At 31.0% G+C, this 22,405-nt stretch overlaps 2 protein-coding genes across 4 annotated transcripts in view; one reads left to right on the forward strand and one right to left on the reverse strand.

The window, feature by feature from the left end:
• Fntb (Farnesyl transferase beta subunit) overlaps nt 1-22,405 on the reverse strand; it is a 135,508-nt gene that overhangs the window by 76,612 nt on the left and 36,491 nt on the right. The gene's annotated exons all lie outside the window — the stretch shown is intronic.
• The window catches only part of LOC145327564 (uncharacterized), a 32,458-nt gene continuing 18,682 nt past the window's right edge, over nt 8,630-22,405 (forward strand). Inside the window, exons 1-4 of the mRNA XM_080171104.1 lie at nt 8,630-8,736; nt 18,872-18,921; nt 19,350-19,496; nt 20,513-20,581. Of these exons, the coding sequence (XP_080027230.1) occupies nt 19,443-19,496; nt 20,513-20,581 (123 nt within the window). The 5' untranslated portion in view covers nt 8,630-8,736; nt 18,872-18,921; nt 19,350-19,442. The remainder of the gene's footprint in view (nt 8,737-18,871; nt 18,922-19,349; nt 19,497-20,512; nt 20,582-22,405) is intronic.

A 22,405-nucleotide genomic window follows, 5' to 3' on the forward strand; every position in this document is an offset into this window, starting at 1 on the left:
TATTTTTGTGTGCAATGAAATAAGGATGAAGCTTTTTAGCACAAGGGGTGAAGTGTGCCCCCCCCCCATTCCCTTTCACATTTATTTTTACATAAGTTTTTTGTACAGGTGTTTTTGTGCTTAAAATTATGTATTTTTAAATAAGTTATTTTAAAATAAGGTATTTTTAAAGTTAGGCATTTATAAAGTTAGGTGTTTATAAAATTAGGTGTCTTGCCACATTAGGAATTTTTAAAATTAGGTATTTTTAAATTAGGCTTTTTTTAAACCGGTGTTTTGTCACTTTAGACATTTACAAAATTAGGCATTATTAAATTAGGTGTTTTGTCCCCACTCCCTAACTAAAGCTTAAGTTTTAGGATTGTTTATTTACCCTCCGGTAAATAGCCCAAAACCTGTTTTGGTTTATGGTTATTCATGGGAGGGAGGGGTACATTGATAAAATACTCTACCTTTCTTCCCTTCATTATTGTCCTTAATCGTTATCACATGCATTTTAAGGGTGTGTGTGTGTGTGTGTTTGTGCGTGTGTGTGAGTGTGTGTGGGGTAGTTGCGCTTAAAATTAGTCAACCCCGAAGGCTGAAAAGATGAGCTTTGAAATATTCCCAAGAATTTTGATAATTCTTAGTAGTGCAGCTACTCTATAGGCATGTAATTTTGTTGAAGGAACGTTATGAGCTTAAAAAGTAAAAGTAAAAAAGTGAAGTTTGCTTAAGAGGGAAAACCTTATCGGCACGGAACAACGATTAGCGAGAATATAAGGAATAGATAGACAAAAAATATTTATATCTTTTTCATTAGCACTATAAGCTTTCCTGAAAACTCTAGATATGTTTAAACAACAACATAAATTTACTCACATAAAATAGAACATCTTCCTTTTCCTAGATTTAATAATTACTAAATACTTTGTTTGTTTTTTTAAATTGCTTTATTTAATTTATTATTACTTGGATCTTACAGCAGATTGACTCATTTTTTTGGGGGGGTTGGGGGTGTCCCACCCCCCAAGAAAATAGTTATAAACCTTCCCGGGACCTATGAGAAGCTACCCTGTTAAGGAGAACCCGATCGGTTCAGCGGTTAGCGAGATCCTTCGGTACAAACAAACACACAAACACACATCCTGTTACTTTATTATAAGGATTATTACTTGGATCTTACATCAGATTGACATGTACTGTAATAAACTAGAACTTGTAGCTGGCTAAAATAACGATCCACCACACCCCTTCCTCTCCTACTGGTGAAACGAAGTGGCCAATAAATGATGTCCATGTTAGCAAGATAAACTGACAAAAATTACTACAATTAAAGCTAAACGTCCTTGTTTCATATCTTCTTGCTTCCCAGTAATTTTACGCTGCTAATATTAAGTAGAAATTCTGCATTTAACATTAACAAATAATAAAACAAAGACATTTAAATAATCAAATTTTGGTCAATTTGTTGATCTTTAAAAAAATATTTTGACTTTTGTCGTCTGAAAATTATGTTCTTCATAATTTTAATTTCTTTAGATGTTCAAAAACAGAACAAAATGCAAAAATATGGTATATTTTTAACTTGAGTAAAGATAGAGGAAAACATTTGATCTACTAATGCCTGATCAGTTCTATTTAATATGTAAGTCGTTTAGCAAAACTTATCATTAGGTATAAGCCTAAAACTGTAAGGCGAGGACACCCGCTAAGTAATATGTAATGAAACAATTATTCTAAAAATGTAAGTAAAGAAAGAAATATTTCAGTGATAATATAATTTGCTAAAGTAATGTTGCCCTTCAAATAAAATCGCATGTGAGCTCTAACTCAAAGTCAATTCTTAATCTAATTGTTTATATTAATGAAGATCTCAAAAACTGCTGATACAGCTACAAGGACTGAAACGCTTGATATTTAATTTTGTTTTATTACATTTTATTGCTTTTTCAGTATTTAAAAAGTTTACATTTAATTTCAATGACTTTTAGTTTTACGTAAAAGTAAAAATAAATAAAATTCAAACGATAAAAAGGGATGCTTGAGCTGCAATTGTTATCAATAAGAAATACAATACAACATTTATTGAAGCTGTTGTTATAATTACAGATTTTATCCAGAAAAGTTATTTATCGCATAGTATTATGGACAGCTTTCCGTGGATATTAAAATAAAATATTAAAACCAGTTTTGTTAGCCCCGAGAGGCCAAAGGCCCAGGCTAACAATACTATATTATTAATTCTATGATTTTTATTTTAATATTCGTGGAAAATTGTCTGTAATTTGATACTGAACATGATTTTTCAGTATGGCTAAGAACCGGTTCTAATCAATCCGATATTAATCGGTTTCGAAGCCATACTGGAAAAAAGCAACTTCCAAATAAAAACAAGTTTGTGGTCTATAGACCTTTTTAACTTTAATAAAATAAATCTATTTAGAAATCCGTCATTTTACAATAATTATATCCTCAACTCATGAGACGTACTTACAGATAGACCCTAGTTATAGAGCAGCAATGCTACTCATAACTTTACATAGTTTGGCCGTGAAAAAAGCTTTGTCAAATAGCCAAGACAAACAGATTTAATGGCACAACAAATTTAGTACAGTTAATACAATCCAACAAAATTATAATCACAAAACTCAAAATCAACTACATACAAGATCAAATTAAAAAATATTAATATCGTTGTTTCTATAAAAGTATAACAAGGGTCTTTCCGTGCACCAATCCGTCCAATTTAGTCAAGGCAGCCAATATATTTTACTTACTAATTAAGGGACAATTTCAAAACACAATTGGCCAAATTTTGTTAAAAATTGAAAATTTCCTTTTTAAGACATTCAACAAAACATTTACTATACTTTACTTACTATTCTTGTTATGTAGCAATTGTCATTCAAGCCCTACTCATAGAAATACTTGTCCTTCTTTAATTAAAAGATTTTTAAATTGAAGTTCAAATGTATTGTCGAGATATTTACTAATTTAGCCAAAAGTTTGTTGTTTCTGAAAAACTCTGCGAAACAAATTTCACACTAAATTCATGTTTTCTTTAGGAAAAAACTCATTTTAACACTAATGAGAAGATTTTATGAATTAATACTGACATTTTAAACAGTGATAAATGAAAGTGACATATCGAGTTGATGTTTTAATATAAAATACTTTCTAATAAAAGAAGAAGAACATATCTGTTGCTTTCCCTCAAATAGGCTTGGGAGCACAGAATCATCCTTCTAATTGAAATTAAATTAAAAAATAAGGGGGGAGGTTAGTTTTTTCTTTATGCTAATCCCTGCGGAGATCATTAGCGTGGCTACACTTTCCAAATAAAACCTAACCTTTACCTGACCGAGGGTAATAAACAAACAAGCGAAAAACAACCCCACACCCTTTTTTCAAATAATTTAAAAACAGGGCGAGGGAGAGGAGTTCTTTGCTCGACTATGCACATGCCTTTTGTAGTAGTTGAACAACCTGCTGCATAAAAGCCTGAAGCAGTTTTCTAGATCTTATTAGACTTACACATATAGGACGTATGTTTTTATGTCTGTGTGTCTGCTCCAAAAGCGTTCGCTAACCGCTAGACTTGAAATATAATAGAAAGCTTCTTTTGGATTCCTTGCCGCTAGTTTTAATAAGATTCTGATTTCGATTTTTTAAAGACCCTTAAACATATGGTAACAAGGATGACAACATCCATAAAAGCGAAGCACTGAAACGGTAAGACAAACGGACATTAACACTTATTTAATGTCAGAACTGAATAATCAGAATATAAATGTATAAGAGTCAAAGCAAAATTGTAAGTAAATTTGTTGAAAAACTGCTTGATACAGAATAATGTTTATGGACATACTTACATTTTTAGGACTTGATTATAGAGCTGCTTCGCTTATAATATTGTGCTTTGTCGTCCCAGGAATCAGTATAACAAAAATCAGATAAATCGGATAATTAGATCACATAAAATGTTGTTGTTAAAAAAGTGAAAAAATCAACATGTTTAAAATGGACGTACGGGCATTCTGGTAATGATTATAGAGTTGCTAAATCGTACCTAACTACTTAAGGAATCACCATGCAAAATTTGAATTCTAACATGCCTAAATAAACGAAAAAGCTATCCATTACGGACGGACGTACGGACGGACGGACCGACCCTAATTATAGAAAAGCTTCGCTTTTAATAATTTGATTTAATTGTAGCCTTGACTTTATCATAGTGTTTAATTTTATAGTGTATGATTTTCACCGCTGAAGCGATATGGTTCTCCTTTACAATATAGCTTCTAATATACCTGATAATGTTTTTATAAAATCAAGATAGGAGGAGGAGGGGGGGTTGATCGTCTCCCCTACCCCTCATAGAAAATGAACCCTTCCAAAATTTTTGTATTACTTTTCTTTTTTTAAACTAAAATAAAATATTAAATGTAGAATTCTATACCAACCCCTCCACCCCCACCCCCCCCCACCCCCCAACACCACCTCAAGCAGCCGAACTCTCAGCCGATTAAAAGCCTAAATGTTTTGTAAATGTATTGCATTAAAATTTGGAGAAAAATATTAAAATTGTTGTCATTTGTTCGTCTCATAATGTCCTAAATTCTTAATTCACCCTTATAGAATCAAAGATGTAATTTGAATTCTTCAAATTTCTGGGTTAGCATACAAATCTACCAAAATATGAAGAAGAAAAATTATGCATGTCAGAATTGTCGATTACAAACTAGGTAATTCCGGTAACTGTTAGGTAAAATTTAGAAAGAAAAGCAACACTATAATCATTACCATAGATAATTCTTAATAAAACAAGGATGACAACATCCATAAAAGTGAAGCTCTGAAACGATATGACAGACGAACATTAACTTTTGTTGAGTGTCAGAACTGAATATACAAAATATGAAAATATAAGGTTTGGCAAAATTATACGTAAATTTGTTGCAAAACTTCTTGAGTACAGAGTTCTGTTTAAGGACATACTGACATTCTTAATACTTGATTATAGAGATGCTTCGCTCATAATATTGTACCTTATTGTAATATGAATCAGTAATCAAAAAATCAGATCGATCGGATGATTTTATCACATAAAAATTTGTTATTAAAAATGTAAAAAAATCAACATGTTTAAAATGGACGTACGGACATTCTAGTAACGATTATAGAGTTACTACGCTTTCTAAGTCTTACCTAACTACTACAGGAATCACCATGCAAAGTTTGAAATCGATAGGACAATTCTAACATGCCTAAATTAACGAATAAAAGCTATCTATCTAATTATAGACCCTAATTATAGAAAAGCTTCGCTTTTAACAATGCTAGAAAGTCAATTTTTTACACTCTAAATCAAATGACAAGCAGAGCATTACCGATTGCCTGACGGATCAATTAAATTCTAGATGCTAATTAAATCTTTAACTTTTCAGGTGTCTATCGTGAATACCATCCATTAAAAATTCCTACCAGACAGACATACCCTATATTCTTATTCTAGAGAAGGTACGCTACAAAAAAAGTATTAAAGGTAAAAAACTTGCTCTTTTATAATAATTTTATTCTGCAAAAAAGTTAAAACATACAGTTTTATAATAAGGACAGGACACTTTTCAAGAATGATGCTAATAAATCACATAAAAAAAGTTCACATTTTACGTAAATTGTAGACATAAGAATTAAATTTTGACAATTTTTAAACATAGGAAGCAGGGGGGGGGTAAAATTTTTTTAAGGGGGGGGTAAATTTTTACCCCGGAGAGGAGTTTTTAAATAGCTTAAAATGAGAATACACGGCCCCCCCAAAAAAAGAGTATGGGGGCCCCCATACTCTTTTTTACTCCCCTCTTTCCCCCATTTCTTTTTAGAGGCAGAGAATAGGGAAACGAAGAAGGGAGGTGGAGACAAGGAGCAAGGGATTTGAACAGCGAGAAAAGGGATAGTCAAACGTGCCATCTCATATTCTTGCCAAGCAGGCAGGCGTGTCGGGCCAGTTTCTTGCCACAGGCAGGCAAGCGTGCTGGGACACATTATATGTTGATTGGGAAACTGAAAAGGGAGATGAACACAAGGAGCAAGCGATATACACAGGGAGAAAAGGGGAAGGTGCCATTAAAACTAGTAATCGTTGCCAACTAAAAATGAAAATAAGATTTCTAATATTTTTTATAATCCTTCTAGCTTTCTTTTACTATTATATCTTACGAGTAATATTTTAATACCACATCCTTTTACATTATTAGAAAAATGTAATTTCTAGTTGGCAACTAATGAATGCTTACCCCTTTTCTCCCACTTCATATTTCTTTCTCCTTACTTTCACCTCCCTTCTCCCTTTCTCAATCAACATATGATGTTGTCCCAGCACGCTTGCCTGCCTGTTGCAAGAAACTGGCCCGACACGGCCCCCATACTCTTTTTTTTTGGGGGGGGGGGGCGTGTATTCTCATTTTAAGCTATTTAAAAACTCCTCTCGGGTGTAAAATTTGCTTGGGGGGGGGGGGGTTAATTCCCTCCCCCCTGAAATCTGTTGGCAGGAGTAAATTTTTTTACCCCCCTCAAAATTTACCCCCGGGGTAAAATTTTTTGGGGGGGTAATTCAAATTTCATTTAATTTTTAGTATATGCGCACGAAGCGCGCAAAATTTTTTTTTGTTAGGGATTTTTTATTGAGAGGGGGGTAAATACCCCCTCCTAAATGGTTGAGGGTAGGGGTAAATTTTAAATGGGGGGGGGGGGGGTAATCCCCACTTAACCTTCCCCTTGGACGTCTTTGATAGGAAGGAACATTTAAATTAAAGAAATACTATTTTAACTTTATTTGTTAACTAGCGGTTGTGCTCCTGGCATCTAAAAGCTCTGTATTTGAATGAGTAAGGAAAGTAGGAAAATAGCATAAGAGTAAAACCATCCAGGAACATATAAGAAGCATCCATAAAATGAAGAACTCAATCAGTTCAGTAATTATCGATATATAAAGTTACAGACAGAAAACCTTACTACTTTAAAAAATGGGATATTAAGTAATCCTATTATATGAAGTAGTCTGAATCTAAAAATGTAAAACAAATGTTGGCTCGAATTGGTTGTACTTTTCAGGGAAGTTTTATCATTAATACTGGGTTTATCTTAGCTCCCCCGCCCAACCATAGAGGCTAGTGGCGGGGCAACTAGCATTATTTTTCTAACCTTAAGGTTACTACTTAACAGATTGGTTTATAAGTCTAAGTCTTCGCATGATTATATGCTACTTTCTCCATCATAGAATACTGAGCCGCTGATGCTAAGGGTGCAGCCACTAGTAAAGAATCAAATAAGTTAATAAGCTAATGAGAAGCTACACTAGTAAAGAATCAAATAAGTTAATAAGCTAATGAGAAGTTACACTAGTAAAGAATCAAATAAGTTAATAAGCTAATGAGAAGCTACACTAGTAAAGAATAAAATAAGTTAATAAGCTAATGAGAAGCTACACTAGTAAACAATCAAATAAGTTAATAAGCTAATGAGAAGCTACACTAGTAAACAATCAAATAAGTTAATAAGCTAATGAGAAGCTACACTAGTAAAGAATCAAATAAGTTAATAAGCTAATGAGAAGCTACATTAGTAAAGAATCAAATAAGTTAATAAGCTAATGAGAAGCTACACTAGTAAACAATCAAATAAGTTAATAAGCTAATGAGAAGCTACACTAGTAAAGAATCAAATAAGTTAATAAGCTAATGAGAAGCTACACTAGTAAAGAATAAAATAAGTTAATAAGCTAATGAGAAGTTACACTAGTAAAGAATCAAATAAGTTAATAAGCTAATGAGAAGTTACACTAGTAAAGAATAAAATAAGTTAATATGCTAATGAGAAGTTACACTAGTAAAGAATAAAATAAGTTAATAAGCTAATGAGAAGTTACACTAGTAAAGAATCAAATAAGTTAATAAGCTAATGAGAAGTTACACTAGTAAAGAATCAAATAAGTTAATAAGCTAATGAGAAGCTACACTAGTAAAGAATCAAATAAGTTAATAAGCTAATGAGAAGTTACACTAGTAAAGAATCAAATAAGTTAATAAGCTAATGAGAAGCTACACTAGTAAACAATCAAATAAGTTAATAAGCTAATGAGAAGTTACACTAGTAAAGAATAAAATAAGTTAATAAGCTAATAAGCTAATGAGAAGCTACACTAGTAAACAATCAAATAAGTTAATATGCTAATGAGAAGCTACACTAGTAAAGAATCAAATAAGTTAATAAGCTAATGAGAAGCTACACTAGTAAAGAATAAAATAAGTTAATAAGCTAATAAGAAGCTACACTAGTAAAGAATAAAATAAGTTGATAAGCTAATGAGAAGCTACACTTTTCAGCATAATAAAAGTAAAAGGTTGCCACATAAATGACCCATATTAATGTCGTTATCATTAGACTAAAAAGCTATAATATCCTTCTTTACCCGCGTAAAAAGTGCAAATATATGTACACTCAGACAAAAAATGAATTTGTTTTTCTTCAAATTATTGTTTTTACTTTTTGAGCGATTAGGATTAGGAGAAAAAAGTTTATGGCCGCGTGCCAAACTTTCAGCATTTTTTGTGTATATATGTGTAAATCTTTGTATGTGTGTGTGTATGTGTGTGTGTGTGTGTTTGTGTGAGTGACTTAAAGCTTTAGTTTGCCTAGGATAACCTCTAGGTTCAAAACTCGAATCTGAAACTTTTACAAGTGGGGTGAAAAAAAGTATGTTTTTAAAACATTTTGTGATATTTCATATAAAAAATTTAAAAAATGATATTAACATAATAATTGTAAATTAGATATTTATATCTTTAATAAAACAATATATATTTTTTTCTAAAAAATTATAAAAAATATTTTTTTGACCTTGGTAAAGCATTTGAACTTGAATGTTAAGCTAGGTATCATACGAGCAAGATCATATACCTAGCGTAGCTACTCTATAGATAAATATGTCAGCCTGTCCGTATGTTCTACCTAAATATGTTATTTTAAAAAGTTTTTTAATCCTCTCTAATAAAATTAGCAATTTCCACATTTAGCACAGAATTAAAAATCTCACTACAATATTGTAAAAGAATAGTAAGTTATTATACTGTAAGAAAGTAAAAATTTTCCAATTTTAATGTTTGAGAGCTATCAAGATCAATAAGATTCTTAATTTTCGACAGGAATTATCAATAAATATTTCAATATGACTATTTAAATTTATAACTTGTAAGTTTTAGAATGTATCAATTAGAAAATAAAATAAATTTTTTTTTTTTTTATGAATATTGATCTATTAAATTGACCATTTGAAGTGCTAACTTACAAAGAAGCTACTTTAAGCTACTTTATTAAGATCAACTTGTATATGCATAATCTTATATGGCTTTAATAATTCTTTGACATCTTATTAATAAAAATTTCAAAGGAATTCTTTAGATCTTATATCATGCTTTTGATATTATCAATTAAAGTTTCCAAAAACATATATGTATATATAGAGCTTATTATTGCTTTAAAATAAGTAAGTTAACGTCCAAGACCTATAACTGCGGTGCCTTAACCCAGGGGGGCTGTAAGTGTACAGTACCCAATATAACCCAACCTAACAAAACCTATAAGCAACTTTTAGCTGTCGTTTGGGGGCAACACTTAGTAGAATTGACGACCTTTCTATCTGCCCCCCCCCCCAAATATTATTTTATATTTATTTTGCTTGTTGGCTATACCTTATTCTTGCTTTAAGATGTCAACAATAAAGATCTTTGCTCTAAATTGTATAAAATCGCCAAACCAACGTGTAAGACCTGTAGGAAAGCAGCAAAAAAAGAGATGTTTCTGTATTGAATAATATTTTATACAAATTTGGCACAGAGAACCTTAAAAATAGAGCAATCCTTTATATTACATGGCTTCCTCTTCATTACATATTCTATGTCTTCAATAATTCGGAAAATATCGAAGCTTTTTCTATATTTAGGGTCTGTCCGTTTGTTTATTGTTCGAAGGAAACGTTTAGCTATTATAGTTAAGTTAAGCATGTTATAATTGTCCTATCTACTTCGACCTTTGCATGCTGATTACTGCAACAGTTAGGTACGATTAAGAAGTCGTGACAACATATTTTATGTAATGTCTTTATATCATTCATCTGATTTTTGGAATATTGATTCCTAGAACAACAAGATACAATATCATAACCGAAACATCTCCTTTATTAAGTCTTAAAAATGTAAGTATGTCCTCAAACAGTATCCTGCATTTAATTAAGTATTTTTAAAAGCGAAGCTTTTCTATAATTTGGGTCGGTCCGTCCGTCCGTCTGTACGTCAGTCCGTAACGGATAGCTTGTTTCGTTAATTTTGGCATGTTAGAATTGTCCTATCGATTTAAAATTTTGCATGGTGATTCCTTTAATAGTTAGGTACGATTTAGAAAGCGTAGCAACTCTATAATCATCACCAAAATGTCCGTACGTCCATTCTAAACATGTTGATTTTTTTTACTTTTTTAACAACTAATTTTTATGTGATCTAATCATCCGATTGATCTGATTTTTGGTATATTGATTCCTGGGACAACAAAGTATAATGTAATAAGCGAAGCAACTTTAAAATCAAGTCCTAAAAATGTAAGTATGTCCATAAACATTATCCAGAATCAAGCAGTTTTTCAACAAATTTACTTACAATTTTGCTTTGACTCTTATACATTTATATTATGATTATTCAGTTCTAACACTATACAAATGTTAATGTCTGTTTGTCCTACCGTTTCAGTGCTTCGCTTTTATGGATGCTGTCATCCTTGTTTCATTACATTTATATACAATTTTGTTTAGACTTAAAAATTAATATTCTGCTAATAACGTTTAATTTCATAGCTTTGCTGTATGGATGTTGCCATCTTTGTTCAATCTGTAATTAACCAGAGGTGGATTCTTAAAAAATCCACCAAAATCACATTAAAAATCTACAAAAATTAAACAAAATCATAAAAGGGTTATTAACATAAGATTTTATTAAATTTTTGTAGATTTTTTATGTGATTTTGGAGGATTTTTTACAAAAACAATTTTGCCACACTAAGCGATTAGTAGGAACCTAGTAATAGTGTCTAACTTTTTATCTTTGTGACGTAACAAAAATCGAAGGATGAGAGGGGAGGTGGGAAAGGAAACCCCTAAAAAAGAGATGGATTTTTGTTACGTCACAAAGATAAAAAGTTAGACACTATTACTAGGTTCATTAGTGGGGCAAATTTTTTTTAAGAATCCACCTCAGGAATCTTAGAGGATATTGGCATTGATGCACTTTACTTATAATAATACAATATACATACATGTACCCAAACTTTATAAACAGATCCTCTCCTTTGTTGGCTTTAAAACTTTGGGTACAATTATTAAATCTTAAATGTTTGGACCAAACTAGCTGTGGCCAAACTTTTTGATTAATTATTTTTATCCATTGAAGGGTTAATTTTGTTTTATCATCATTAGGGATATTTATTAAACTATCGTCCAATGTCTTATCTTTTAAGATCCCATTCGACCAATGTAATTTTCCATCCAATGTCCCCTACTTCCCTGGTAATTTAAACTTGAAGACAGATAGTTTTTGTATAAAGTAAAGTAGTTTGAGGTGTATTGGATCTCCAGTTTTTTTTTCAGGGAATAATCCATCCCCTCCTCACCCAATGATGTTAAACAAAATGACCTGCCTGTTTACATTAAAACTATTGTTGTAAAAATGGACTAATTCTAGGTGCCATTTAATCATTGATTACGAGATGGTAGCATTAACCCCCCCCCCCCCCATTACATAAGGTTCAAAGTTCTCTCTGTTTTTTTTTTGAGAATCCATGTCAATCTTAAAATGTTTTAATATAAAATTATTTTTAAGTTTCGTATTTTAAGTTGATTAATCTATTTTCTATTTAAAGATATTTTTTCCTAATGTTTTTTCTGGCTTTTTTACCTTATGAATAAAATATCTAGAAATATAAGAAGCAATTTGGTAATAATAATTCCCGTGAAAGTAAAAATGAAAAGCCATTCACGTGATTTCTATCGAACTTTATGATAAAAACTAAGCAATTTCATGAGAAGGACATCTAAATATGGAGGGGGGGGGGGGACTCCTCCAATACAAATGTCTTTGTAAAGTATAAAGTACATGTTTAATTTCTACCACTCTTATTAAACTTCTAATTTTATAAATGTTGTCATGCCTGCTTTTGCCTCGCAGTAATTTAAAATATCCCAGATTAAGCCTAAAACATTTGTATATTTTGTAAAAAAAGATTAAAATTTAAATTTTGCAAAAATATTACCTCTAATTTTACAAGAATTAGCTTATTTAATCCTTCCTTCAGTAACGAAGCTACTCTAAAAGTATTTATGTCTGCCTTTCTCTTCATTTGTAATGTTGGGGTTCTTTTATATTTCAATTTTTAATTTATAAGTAAATAGTCCCTAGTTGATATGGTTAATACGGCAATTGAAAGCTTTTTAAATTAATGACCACAAAAGTTTAAAATATGATTATTTTTTGGGATGTTTATCCATAATTCTTGAGCTTCGCTACTTATGGATATTATCATCCTTGATTAACAATAAAGAAATCTTTTTGTGTAAAATAAAGCCTGACTTTATATATTTTGAAATAGCGAAATTAACTCATTTAGTTTTTCAATAATATAATAAAGAATAGAAATTAATATTTTTATAAGCTAATTTGGAGAATTTTTCCGAGGGATTATAACCGGTTGTTTGCCAAACTAAAAGATATGTATCGTATGATAATAGTTATTGGCATCCCATAGTTATTTATCGCATCATTTTATAGACAGTTTTCAACGAATAATAAAATAAAAATTCCGGGCTAGCAAAAATAGTATTAATTTCATGTTTTTTTATTTTAAAATTCGTAGTAAACTGGCTGTAATACGAACGATAAATTATTTTTTAGTATGGCTTAGAACCATATATTAATCGGTTTCGAAGCCTTATTGGAAATATTTTTCTCGTATTCATTCGAATCCGGTGGATAGGAACCGGTTCTCATCCATACGAAAAAACTATGTCTAGCATCGTATTATATTTAGCTTTCTACGAATATAAAAATGTACAATCATAAGATTAAAACCAGTTTTTTTAGCCGGGGCTTAAAAAACTAGTTTTAATCTCATAATTGTACGTTCTATATCCGCGGAAAGCCGTTTATAATACGATGCGAGAAATAACTATTTTGCGAAAAAAAGCAATGAAAATAGTGAATTAAATTATATTTTTTGTTCACCCGGGCCTACGGCACTTAATGGCCAGCAAATAAGGACTTCATACAAATCAAACTTCTAGGTTGTAAACTTCAACTATAGTTTGAAATATTTGAGTTAAATTAGGAGTAGCTAGCTTCAAAACTAAAAGGATAAATGACAATAAAAATAAACAAAAACTGTAAAGTTTATGTAAAGTGTTAATACATAACAGTTGGGCTATTAATTTTTTTTTGTATTTGTTAAAATAAAAATAAAACAATGTTTGTCTAAATGTTAAGGTCTCAATAACCGCTGACCGCTCAGGCTATGTTTCTCAAGGATTGACCCACTGTATAAGTATAATAAGTATAAGGGTTAAGCCACTAGTAATAATACTAGAAATTAGCAGCTGCGCCCCCTGGCATATAGTATCTCTGAATTGAAGGGGTAGAAAAGGACAGATAAATGACCTAACACCATTCTATGGCTTAAATTTTAAAAATAAAAGTTATCAAAATCTTAAGCTACAGAATAAAAACCTTACTACTTTATATACTTGATTAATAGGGCTCTTTTTAATTAAAAGAGTAATATTGAACATAATGAAATATAGGAAATTTTTACGAAAAAAAATTTTCTTTTGTTTTTAAGAGAAGAAAAGTATATTTCCTTTCCAACTGTAAAATGAATGATCTTAAAATATTACGTCCACAAATTTACTAGATTTATGATAACAAGGACAATTAGGTTCATAAGAAGCACAGCAGTAACAAAGGAAGAGCTTTATCATTCCCATTTTGAGACATTTTAGCTAGTTATTTATTATTCTAAGGTTACTCTGCAACAAAAGGAAATATTTCTGAAAAATATTTGTACTTTTGGTGATAAAAATCAGGTATCTTAAAGTATAAGACAGTGGACGATAAATTAATGTTTCTCACTGATGATAAAGAAATTCTATATATTGAATTTATTAGTTGAAAAGTTAAGACACTTTAAGTTTGGATCATCCAACCGATAAAAATACATAGAAGTTCCCAATGTTTTGAAGCAACGAAAAAGCTATTAATACCAATATAATTTACATTCCAATGGCCCTTCCCTTCCTGTCATTTGTTTAATTTTGTCTATTAAGTAAAGTTCGCCAAACATTCGTTTTTGGTGAAAAGGCACGCTGCTTAATGACGTAATCATTTATGTGTGCTTTTATTATTGTGGAAATTTAAATGAGCCATGATGTAAAATGCAACTTCGAGAAATATTATTTTTTCTTAACATCAAAAGTAGCGAAACTTTTACTGTATAAATGAGGACATATTAAAGCGCTACCTATATTTTTTTCTTATTTATAGCAATTAAGAGGCAATACTTACACATACAGTAAAAGTTAAAAGATGTGACCTAAAAATTGTTTGGTCTAAACTAGAGTACGAACTATTTGTTGGGGGCTTCTTAATCTTCATGGCACAATTTCATAGATAGGATTTTAACTTGAATTTTTATAATATTTAAAAATGTTTTTTTTACTACACATAGAGTAATATCTCAATTCCACTTTCAGTATTTTAGTGGTTTTGTACCTTTGAAACTTGTATACATTCTTGGTCTACTGGGTCTTTAGGGGGTTTGTTAATTAGTTATCTTAAAATGAAAGGGGTCTTAATTTAAATAAAATGAGTTTTTTAAGCCGTTTTTGTTAACAAACCTTTTTTTTATCGTTGTTAAAAGTAAGTCTAAATAAACCTAAAAATTAGATGTCCCCTACCAGGAAGTAGGGGTCATATGGTTTATAAATGTACCCAAAGTTTTTAAATCGCGTTATCATATTTGTTGAATTTTTATTCATTGATTCTAAACTAGCAGTGTCAATACTTTTAAACAGTGTTGCAGAGCCGGAGCCGGGAGCCGTTGAGCCGCCATATTTTGATGGAGCCGAAGCCGTAATTTTCGTTAAAAAACGGCTCCGGCTCCGGACTAGATAAATAAAGAGATTTATTATAAATTATAATTTTGTAACTCTGTTTTGTCATGTGCAAATGCCCTTTTTAAGTACATTTTTATCAAAAATTGAACTTTTAAAACCTTCAAAAGTCAAAAATAGACGTGGGGAAAAAAATATGATTTTCTTGATTTTAGGTCGGAGCCGGAGACGGAGCCGCACCAAAATCAAACGGCTCCGCAACGCTGCTTTAAACAAATCATTTTTACACTTTATCTATAGATTTTAATTTTGAACATAATCATTAGGGATGCACATAAATTTATTGTCTTATCCCCTAAGATCCCTGCATATTACAAGCTAGCTGAAATGACCCAACTTTTTAAAAAATAATCTAAACTGCAAATCTTTAAGAAGCTAACAAAAAAACGAAAGTTGTATCTGTATCATTCTTTAAATAGAGGGATAAACAATCCAAAAATCCAAAAAGTTGAAATAAGGATTTTAAAAATGTTGCAAAACGGATATACCTATTAGTCACAGGAATCTACTCAATAAATTTTATAGCAACTAGGGGAATCACGTTTATCCTCAACAGACGAACTAACAGACTATTGATACTCAGGGAGTAAGGGAGGGGACAATGGGCAGTTAATTCAATTTTATAGTTGTGACCCTTTAAGGTTGAAAACCCAGATAAAACAAGTATTTGCAATATAGCAACCTTTAGTAAAAATTTTTGACTTTTTGAATTGTTTTTAATTCGAAATGCACCATCCTTAAACTGATGCATTACTACAAGCCTTTGATTCTAGAGATCTAAACTCTTGTTTACAATTCATTTCCATAATTGTTATTGTTTATACTTCGGAAAATTAAGGAAACATACCATTTTACTTTTACAACATCTTTTACCCAAATTTTTTTATTGTATTTATTAAAAAGCTTAGACATGAAAAAGCCTTTAAATAATTATATTACAAAACTTACTAAAACAATTACCTTCCTACAGAACTTTTAACTCAAGTTATTTCATTTAACGAAATAAAAATGAGATACCTTGCGTCAAAATTTCATACTACATAAATAAAATAGTTGAGAACATAAGTACATCTTAATTTTAAAGATCTTAAGGTTTAAGTAACATATCTTAGGATAACTGGTAGCTGCGCTCCTAGCATCCAGGACAGAAAAATAAAATAACACCATCTTGAGATTTTAATGATAAACAAACCTTGAACAACTCAGGACTTCGTGAATTTTCCCTAAAATTTTGAAATTAATCGGATCATTAATTACAGAAATATTAAGCTAAAGACAAAAAACTTTTGCCTTTACATTAAATCAATAAGAAACATCTAACATGTCTAAAGTAACGAAAAGAGCTAACCGTTACGGACGTACAAATGTGCGGGACCTAATTATAGGAAGGCTTTGCTCATAATAACTAATAATCTTAATATAATTTCTTTCTACAACGCACTAATCGGATTGAATTAACATTAAACAAGAATTAGATATAAAAAATGTAATGATTCAATTTACAAAATAATTTTCAAAATCAAAATATTCTGTCTGCTTGTTATTGTTTATCTTTTTGTTGACGCGCTAGTTTGCCGCGAGATTATGCATGATTTTGCGTGACGTCATTCATAATTGGTCCCCAAGATTGGTTAGAAACTGCTAAATTCTTGCATGTTCCCTTTAAGCCAGTCCCCAAAGTCTGAGACTCCTAAAAATTGAATATTCGATCCATTGTCCCCTCCCTTACTCCCTGATTGATACTTCAGTGAATATTAAATTAAATATTTTCTTACAGCATCCATTTTTACTGGCAGAATAGTTAGTGACAAAACATTTTTCTTCTGATTAAACATCTCAATCCTTAAACTCTTTGACGGACATTTTCAAAGCTTTTTGGCAAAGAAGGGCCACACACAAGATTCTTTAAGGTGATGTCATTCTCAAGTTTTACATTGCAAATATTTTATATTTCTTTTTAGAAATACAAATATATAAAGAAAGTAAACCGCTAACATGAAATGAAAAGCAATTACATTTTATATAACCAACGAAGCGCCCCTAGTTTCTAAGGGCTCTGCATTTTAAGGTCGAGCAAGAGGGCATAAAAATTGCTTAAAACTTAATATTAGCACTTATATGAAGCTTTCCTAAAATTGATAACTTGATAGGTTCAGTATTCAGCAAAATCGTAATAAATACTATTTATATTATAGGATTAAATAATAATGGATATGATTTTTTATATAAAATAATTTATTTAAAGAGTAGCTTTTCTCATTCATGATGCGAAATAAGATAAAATGCATAGATTATAGAAAACATTAATGATCTTAATTTTAAATTGATTTTTAAGTTCAGTACATGTTAGCTGTTTTCTGTTAGAATTGCTTTTGTAGTTGACAGAATAATATGAATAATTATATTACGCACATTGTGTGTTAAAAATATTTAATGAACTTTGCTGACCTTGTTCAATTTTTAATGGACAATTACAAAGACTTTTTTTCTGTGCTTTGATTGTTATGTGTATTTCAGAGATGGGGAATGGGAATATTATTAAGATTATAATGTTAGTGTAGATATTAGTTTCTACAAGCAATGCTAAGTATCATACTAATAAGCTCTGATAACTGCTACCTAATTATATTGTAAAATGCCTATAGACAGACATAAACGCCTATAGAAGCCTCTAGTCTCGTAGGTGCAGTCAATATTTTTTATTCCTTGGAATTATATTGCAGTTTCTTTATTAAATATAGTTTAATAATAATTCATATTTTAAAAAAATGTTTCATTATATTAAATTGATATTAATTGATCTTTTCTTTTCATCTTTTCTTCCCCAGTTAAGAAAGTCTTAAACCAGTTATAAAGGAAAACATAACAGCTTTCGTCTGCTAGGTTTCAAAAACCATAAAATGAAATATAAATCACCAGGTTAGCGAGAATCTGCGATACAAAGGACTGACACCATGCTACTTCTATATAAGTATTGCAAAGCTCAATTATGCACAAACAATATATAATTAAAATTTCTGTATTTGAGTCCCCTTTTCTAATGAAGTCATCCTTAGTTTAAATGATTCATGAAAACACATTTTTTCTCCAATTAGTTCAGATATTTTTTTAGATTTTATTGCACTGATAATTCAAAACAATATTTTTTTTCACAACTAATGTCCAGTAAGTCATGCCATCATCTAAAATATTTCAGTTATACATCAATGATAGAATTATCCTATTGATTTGAAACATAGTTTTGTAAATTTACGTCAATATTCTTAATATCTACTCAATAATTCTATAAATGCTATCCTAACATAAAAGTAATAGAATGTCTATCTGTCCATGTGTCTATAACTTAAGACCTCACTCACCGCTGGACCGAAATAGAGGACCACTGCCCTTCCAAGATAAGTTGCCCTAAAAAAAGAAGAATCCTCCCAAGATTTATTTTCATTTTTTTGTCTTTAAACTTCTGTTAAAAAAGTGTTAAGGTATGAGCATAACAGGACATCATATAAAGGGACATGGTTTCGGTAAAATATTTATAGGGGATCAGATAATTCACTAATATCTTATAAACAGAATTAAAATTAAATTTATTATTTTAAAAAAAATATATGAAAAGTTTTATTTTTTTAGAGGGTCGAAGAAAATATCCGGATTTGAAAGAAAAGAAACCTTCTAAACAGGTATTATCAAATCTTTATGTTTAAAAGTAAAATGATTGAGTATTAGTTTAATTAAAGTACATTTCTTCAGATTTCATCTATTGGATCGAAATTTTATTTCCCATTCAAAAACTTGCTATACGAATGGATATTTTATCACTTGAATGTTACACCAGATTTTCTCGTTCTCTAAAAAAATAAAACTTGCAGCGGGCTAAATCAACAATACCCTCCCTGTACCCCATCCTTTAATTGATGAGTAAACTGACCAATAAAGGAGTTAGCAACCTAAATTTACTACAATTTTTCTCCTGTCATATTATCCACGTATATTCTATATCCATTGTTATACCTCATAATTTCGATATATCTTGTAATTATACAAATAAGAATAAAAAGTTAAAAAAACCCATTAAATTGTTTAAATGAATTTGAAAAATATAATTAAGGTGTTTTGGATTAATACCTGGCATTAGAAGGGCAGAGGCCTCTGGAAGCTAGACTGGATCTAGACTGGCAGGATCTACCTGAAATCTGGCAGGATGGATTACTATCAGACAATGCGGAATGAGTACATCCACAATGCTATGTATCCACAGGAAAAATATTTCATTTGGTTTATCAGCTTTATTATCAGCACAGCTACTCATATTGTGTATTTACAACCGAACATCAGACCGTGATTTTTCTTGTTTAATGTCGGTTTTACAAATTTGAATGAAGGACAGCTAATATGCTAATATTATATTTTCACTAAATCATGAAATGAATATAACGTATTCTTGATTGTTTGATATTAAATAAGAAATATATCCATATAGATAGACAGACACTGTATGTTAAACTAGCGGCTTCGCCCCTAGCCTCTAGGGGCTTTGCCCCAAGAGGTTTTATCAAACTAATTTTTCGTGTTTCAGATTTTTAAAAAATAAAAAAAACAATTTGTTGAGGGGGGTATTTTTCATTTTTTAGGGGGTTAGGGGTGTCCCACCCCCCAAGAAAATAGTTATAAACCTTCCCGGGACCTATGAAAAGCTACCCTGTAAAAGAGAACCCGATCGGTTGAGCGGTTAGCGAGATCCTTCGCTACAAACAAACAGACAGACAGACAGACAGACAAACAGCGTTCTACTTTGTATTATAGATATCGAGGGTAGATTTCTCTTGGAAAGATTTAGGTATCCTACCATAAAGATCCTCCCAGGCCCTAAAAAAGCTTCACTTTAAAGTTTAAAGGAAAGCTATATCTTATCAACAGTTTAGCTACAGAGACACACACTCACACAGACAGATAAACATCCTGTTAATTGTATTTCAGGCTTATTTGCATTAGCAATTGTTTTAATTTAGCCTTTTTGTATTTTTAATGCTTGTTTTTGCCTGTAATGAAATTATTCATTTTGCAAAAAAAAAACCAAATGTTTTGCTATAATCAAAGTGACATTAATTTAAAATGCCTCTTTGATATTTGTTTTCATCCACTTTTCTTACGTTTCAAAGAACTTGTCATTTGATTACAAATTAGATGAAAAAAAAACTCAAAATATATGCTAAACTTTAAATTATTTTTTACAAAATTGTCCTTGTTAAAATGAAAATATTTGCAATGTTGCAGGATCCTATGCGTGTGGATTGGATACCAAAAGGTCCCCCTGCCAATACACTAACACTAAAGAAAAAGGTAAGAGACCTGAGGTGGATTCTTAAAAAAAGTTTGCCCAACTAATCGCTTAGTGGGGCAAAATTGTTTTAGTAAAAAATCCTCCAAAATCACATAAAAAATCTACAAAAATTAAATAAAATCTTATGTTCTATGATTTTGTTTAATTTTTGTAGATTTTTAATGTGATTTTGGTGAAGTATTCACGAAAACAACTTTGCCCCACTAAGCGATAAGTGGGGCGTATTTTTTTAAGAATCCACCTCAATTCTGTAGCTTGAACAGGGTTTAGCCATGGGGATGTGCAAATTTCAACACACCCCTTAACTAAAAAATTGAGGGAGGTGTTAATGGATTTGAGCTTTAGGGGGTTGTAATACAGACAATCAGAGGGGTGTTATTTTATTGTTACATCGCACTTCTGCACGCCTATGGACCAATTATCAGTAAGTGACAACGATATAATTTTACTCGAAGATGAAAATATTAGCTCATTTACACAGTTTAAATGAAAATTGATTTATACCCCCAGCTAAATAATGTAAAACTGATATAGCACCAATAGGGTCCTAGGACAAACGCAGGAGTCCCAAACGTCGTAGTGGACAATCGTAGGAGTGTAAACTTAACCTAACCTAACCCAACCTATTTTAAAGAATCTTATAGGTTTTTAAATGCCTAACCAATGCGGGGGGCTTATTTGTATATTCATATCTTAACCTAACCTAACCTGTAAAGAAATACTTAATTAAATTGATATTTTGATAATCCTGCGTTTGTCCACTCCGACGTTTGGGACTCCTGCGTTTGTCCACTCCGACGTTTGGGACTCCTGCGTTTGTCCTGTAACCACCAGTAGGACTTATACTTATTAAAACTTCCTAAGAATTGCATTGCTAAAATATTAAACTTGTGAATATAAGTTGGGTGGTGTGATAGCTAGACTTTTTGTAGAACAGCTATTGTTAAACTAGACTATAAGTATACATACATTAGGTTGGGTTCATATCGGAATTAGACAAAGCGGGGATATGCAAAATTAACCATAAAAACATTTCTGACCGAAAAAGAATTTTAAAAAATTGAGTTTTAGAACACGACCACTTAAAAATATAATTCATTACTTATTAGTATGCAAAGACGACATTCAAAATTTTTTTTGAATCAGAACTATGGCTTCATGGTCCTCCCTGGAAAGGCCTTGAGGAGCTGAATCAGGAACTTTTGTCCGTTTCAAAATATCTCGTTCCTAGCCTTAGAAATCACTAAAAATCCGAAAAATTTTAAGGTTTATTGAGAATTGTCCAATTTGTAGAGGTTTTTTAGATTTTCTCCGGCTAGGAACGAGATTTTTTGAAACGGACAAAAGTTCCTGACTCAGCTCCTCAAGGCATTTCCAGGGAGCACTATGAAGCCATAGTTCTGATTCAATAAATTTTTGACTCCCATTCACAAATAGCTATACAATTGAATGTCTGTTCGTCAGCGGTTTTAAGACATCCAGAGGTGTATTATATCTATATAAATTGAGTGCAGATCCCCGCCTTGGCCTCAGAAAAAAAATGTCCAAAATCGACCCACCCTAACATACATAGATTAAATCTGGTCCCCCACTTAAAGATTAGTATGTAATATAAGCTGTTAATAAAAGAAATTTAGAAAAGGGGTCGACTCACTTAAAAAACAAAATAAGAATTCATTTTTTAACCCTTACCTCTTATTGTGTTTGTTTTCAAAATATTTTTTTTTATCTACGTATTATCAATTTAATAAAGTTTGCTGCTCTTACCAATATTTATATCAAGTAATTCTGATATCTGTTGCGCTATTTCTCTAAATAAAAGT

This window comes from Acartia tonsa, chromosome 9, assembly GCF_053477335.1.
Source record: "Acartia tonsa isolate MP-2025a chromosome 9, ASM5347733v1, whole genome shotgun sequence".
NCBI classification, from domain to species: domain Eukaryota; kingdom Metazoa; phylum Arthropoda; class Copepoda; order Calanoida; family Acartiidae; genus Acartia; species Acartia tonsa.